Below are 5,000 nucleotides of genomic sequence, written 5' to 3'. Positions count from 1 at the left end.
CACTCTTGTCCACGTTTGCCTTGTGTTGTGTTGTACACTTGTGGTGTGATGGAGGAATAGAGTTACTGGAGATGTTGTCCAGTTGATGTTAGTGTTTGTGTTTGTGTTAGCATCACAAGAAAATCTTACAAATTCTCCTCAATTTGCGAGAAAAGTAGCAGCTTTAGCAGCACAAAAAGGTCTGTCACATAGACGAGTTGGATCAGGTAAATGGATACAATAGAGATTTATTAGATATAGTAGTCAGTGTGTTGTGTTCTGTCTTGTCAGGTCCACCTCGCTTGGATGCATCTGATCTGCAGGTACTATTGTTGTTTGAGTTGATTGCTAGTGAGATGTTGTTCAGTCGTGAAACTTACAGTTGAGAGAGAGTGGCCATCGTGATGGAGAGGATACCTACAATGTGTTGATGATTATCGAATGCTTTGCAGTGCTGAAGAAAATGCCAGACGCCGTTCAGGTAAGTCACTGAAATGATTTTACAATATCTATGTCTACAAGCTTGATATAAAAAATAATAAAAATAAAAATAGAAAATAAAAATAAATAATAAAAAATAGAAAAATAAAAAAGAATAATAGAAATGTAAAATAAAGTAAAACGAAAAAATTACAAAAATAAAAAAATTAAAAATTAAAAATTAAAACCAAAAAATAAAAAATATAAAGAATAATAATAAAAATTGTAGAAATGAAGGAAAGGTAAAAAAATTAAAATAAAGAATAATAAAAATGAAAAATAAAAGTAAAAAATAGATACAAAAAATTACAAGCTTTCTCCTGTTGTCTATGTGATCGTGCTGTGCCTATGTGTTTGTCTTCAAGTGTGCTTGTTTGTTTACATTTGCTTGTGAGTTTTCTGTAGAATTTATGGTGTGTGTCATAGGAAGTTGCTGTGAAGATGCGTAGTGATATGAACGGAATCATCGACAGGCTGACCGAACAAATTGCTGACAGGTTGATACGCTACTGATTGATGTTTGTATTGATAGTTTATGGACGTGTCTTTCAGTGCTCAACGGGCAGGAGTATTGATGGCTCATCAGGTGAGTATCATATGTACATGTATGATTGGCAAGTCTGATGGCTACAGGAACACAACTAAACATGATTTGTAGAGCGATTGGTGTCTCTGCCAATGAAATGTTTGTTTGTTTCTTTGTCTGCCTGGTTTGTCCGGAAGTCTTCTTGTCTGTTTGTCCATTTGACTGGTTGTCTGTTTGTCTGTTTGTTTGTTTGACTGGTTGTCTGGTTGTCTGTCTGTTTGTCTGTTTGTTTGATTGTTTGACTGGTTGTCTGTTTGTCTGTTTGTCTGTTTGACTAGTTGTCTGTTTGTTTGTTTGTTTGTCTGTCTGGAAGTCTTCTTGTCTGTTTGTCCGTTTGACTGGTTGTCTGTTTGTTTGTCCGTTTGACTGGTTGTCTGTTTGTTTGTTTGTTTGTTTGACTGGTTGTCTGTTTGTCTTTGTTTGTTTGTCTGTTTGTCTGTTTGTTTGACTGGTTGTCTGTTTGTCTGTTTGTTTGTCTGTTTGACTGGTTGTCTGTTTGTCCGTTTGTCTTTTACTGCGTTTGTTTGTTTCTGTTGGTCATTTGTTTGTATGTTTCTGTTTCAAGTGACGTCATTGCTTTTGTGTTGCCAACAATCAGTTCATTTCTCTGCTGATGTTTTCTTCCCTTTACTGCAGCCTCGTATGTTGTTGGAGCTATTGCAACTTTGTTTCGACAAATTCCGGGCCGTCGCAGCCGCCCATTCTCTCGTACTGTCATCATTTCAACAGATCGGTCAGAAATATGGTCAAGGTAACAGCCGACTCGTGTCTCAATGTTGAGATTATATTTTCATCATGTTCTATGTTTGTGGAATTCAATTTTCAGTCGACGTCAAACTATACAAAGAGGCTGATGTTTGGGCTGCTATACAGTACAGCATTCAGCTCATGCTGTCTGACTATCTCGATGTGCAAAATGCTACTCACAACATTCACCGACTCACAGCGTTTTCTGATACTTCCGACTTGTCGAGCTACTTTGCACCAAGAAAAAAGGGAGTCACAACGAAAACTCAAAAGGCATGCAATCAGTTGTGGATTAAGTCTAACGTGATGTTTTGTTTGTATGTTATGTGTATGTTTGCTGTCTCATCGGTGGTATGGATGTCGTGTGTAACATGTGTGTGTGTGTGTGTGTGTGTGTGTGTGTGTGTGTGTGTGTGTGTGTGTGTGTGCGCATGCGTGCGTGCGTGCGTGCGTGCGTGCGTGCGTGCGTGCGTGCGTGCGTGCGTGCATGCGTGCGTGCGTGCGTGCATGTGTGTGTGTGTGTGTGTGTGAGTATTGTTGTCATGTAGTTTGTTGTGTTATTGTAGAGAACATTGTTTCGGTTTGAGTCGTCATCGTATGCACTGAGTGTGAGGTCATACTTGCGGGAGCAGAGAGAACAAAGACAACAAGAAACTGGATATGTAAGTATCACACGTTTTGTCGGAATTTGTTGCTTTAGCCATAAGGCTCACAGTTGTAAGAAGTAAAGGCATTGCATAGTGTTGTGTTTTAAACTGGAGATGATGATTACAATAGCAATGTCACACTGTATTGTAGTACATTACAGGGCATTGTATTTGGTTATTTTGGTACATTGTAGGAAGACTGTGTTATAGATTGGGCATTGAATCTCCAGTGAGCTTAAACGATTTGCTAAAATAAAGTAGAAGTTGTGAATTGACAGACGTGTGATTGCACAGTAGCACACTTGTGGATAAAAACAGATGGATGGATAAATAAATTGATGGACAGACAGATAGACAGATGATTAAGCAGATGGTTGGATAAGTTGATGGGCAGACAGACAGACAGACAGACAGACAGACAGACAGAAGTAGTATTTAGTTGCTTATAGCCCATTCACACTAGCGTTTGTAACTGTGCCAGCACGGTGCGCCACAGTTTGGTTGGGCTTCACTTCGCAGTGTGAACGCCGTCTGAACTGAACCGAACCAAACCAAACCGTGTTGAGCTGGCTCACCTCAAGCTACCGTGCCACCATGGTTCGGTTCGGTAGTCCAGTGGAAAATCGTCTCTGAGACCTCGGTGTTGTACATCTCACTGCGATGGACTGCTGTGATGCCAATTAGAACAGGACAATCGCATCTTGCCTACGATTCATCACAAGAACTATCCGGATGTGCACAGTTAGCTGAATACATGCCCACTTTCTTTGACTACGCACTCTCAGCGCGCTTTCAGCCTTTGGCAGTGTGAACGCAGGCCAACAAGATTAGCTGACGCGGTTCGGTTTGGTTTGGCTCGGTTAGGCTACAGAACCATGCTAGTGTGAACAGGCTATTAGATGGTGTATAATAGTTCAATGTTTGAAAATATATGTATTGACAGACAGACAGACAGACAGACAGGCAACAGACAGATAGGCAGGCAGACAGACAGTCAGACAGACGGACGGACAGACAGACAGACAGACAGACAGACAGACAGACAGATGATGATTGAGGATGGTTGTCACAATGCATAAAATTTACAACATACTGGAGACAACGCTTATCAGTCCAATTACAACGATGTAATGCTAGTGTGATTTCCAGGAAGACATCACGTTTACTAGAACATACAAAGAAAGTCAAAAGACTGAACAATATACACAATTATTAATTATGTGCTTTACTGTACAGCTCTATATAGGGCTGGTTTCTGTAAGTTTTAGTTTGTTAGTGGTTATGTGCGATTGGGACAGTAGACTTGCTTAACTAATTGTGTTGTATGTAAATTTCAATGTTGAAAATATTGAAAATATTTTGAAAATATATGTATTGGACAGACAGACAGACAGACAGGTAGACAGACAGACAGACAGACAGACTGGCTGACTGACTGACAAACAGGTGGACAGACAGACAGGTGGACAGACAGATGAAGGTGGATGGGTGGGTGGATAGGTAAACAGAAGGTTGTGAATGGGGATGGTTAAGTAGGTGGTTTTGTTTTGTTAAGAGATATGAAACAGACGAACGTTGAACTCAATGACATCAGTTGTTATTTTCATTGCCGTGTGTGTGTGTGTGTGTGTGTGTGTGTGTGTGTGTGTGTGTGTGTGTGTGTGTGTGTGTGTCCATTTGTGTTTGCACACGCACACACGTGTGTGTATTTATGTATAACTGCCTACTATAGTAAATTGCATTTGAAGGGATCATTGTGTGGATGTTGTATTTTGTTAGGAGGAGGAAGACTTGCCGTCTTTGCCACGATTTACGTCAACTCCTCTCTTTGTGTGCAAACCGGACATGATGAACATCACTGTCATATTCACAACACTTCGGAGCTTTACACAGGAAATAGAGTCAATCATATTGTCAGGTGTAAGGTATGCTGTGTAACATATGGTACAGATGCATGCATACCTGGTGTAGTTGGTAACATTTGCATCATAACAAGCTGCGTTATTTTAAGATTTTTCTTTTTTTTCTGTCTGCTGCCTGTTGTTTGCTCGTCTGCTTGGTTGGCTGTCTCTGCATCTGTCGTGTTGCTTGTTTATTAGCAAGTAGTTGTTTTGTATTGCTTTGTTTTGTTGTGTTGTATTGTTTTCTTTTGTTGTGTTGTATTGCTTTCTTTTGTTGTGTTGTATTGCTTTATTCTGTTTTGTTGTATTGTTTTCCTTTGTTGTGTTGTATTGTTTTCTTTTGTTCTGTTGTATTATTTTCTTTTGTTGTGTTGTATTTTCTTTTGTTGTGTTGTATCGTTTTCTTTTGTTGTGTTGTATTGTTTCTTTTGTTGTGTTGTATTGCTTTCTTTTGTTGTGTTGTATTGCTTTTTTTTGTTGTGTTGTATTGCTTTCTTGTGTTGCAGTATGCATTGTTCACTAAGAAGTTTCATTGAGGACTATGTGCAGCTCAACTTTCTTGAATTTGTGCGTGAAGAACTAAATGAGAAACTTGAAGCAGCAATAAAAGGTTAGACAAATTTATACAACGAATGGAACTACAAAATTATAGTGGTAATG

General features: G+C 39.3%; 1 protein-coding gene across 1 annotated transcript in view; it reads left to right on the top strand.

Annotated features, from left to right (window-relative positions):
* The window catches only part of LOC134197451 (exocyst complex component 4-like), a 15,861-nt gene that overhangs the window by 5,498 nt on the left and 5,363 nt on the right, over positions 1-5,000 (top strand). Inside the window, exons 8-17 of the mRNA XM_062666785.1 lie at positions 111-206; positions 271-302; positions 362-460; positions 886-956; positions 1,012-1,045; positions 1,682-1,796; positions 1,872-2,065; positions 2,359-2,454; positions 4,219-4,364; positions 4,847-4,950. Of these exons, the coding sequence (XP_062522769.1) occupies positions 111-206; positions 271-302; positions 362-460; positions 886-956; positions 1,012-1,045; positions 1,682-1,796; positions 1,872-2,065; positions 2,359-2,454; positions 4,219-4,364; positions 4,847-4,950 (987 nt within the window). The remainder of the gene's footprint in view (positions 1-110; positions 207-270; positions 303-361; positions 461-885; positions 957-1,011; positions 1,046-1,681; positions 1,797-1,871; positions 2,066-2,358; positions 2,455-4,218; positions 4,365-4,846; positions 4,951-5,000) is intronic.

The sequence above is a fragment of the Corticium candelabrum genome, chromosome 1, assembly GCF_963422355.1.
Source record: "Corticium candelabrum chromosome 1, ooCorCand1.1, whole genome shotgun sequence".
Lineage (NCBI taxonomy): Eukaryota > Metazoa > Porifera > Homoscleromorpha > Homosclerophorida > Plakinidae > Corticium > Corticium candelabrum.
This window is presented reverse-complemented; position numbering and strand designations above follow the sequence as displayed.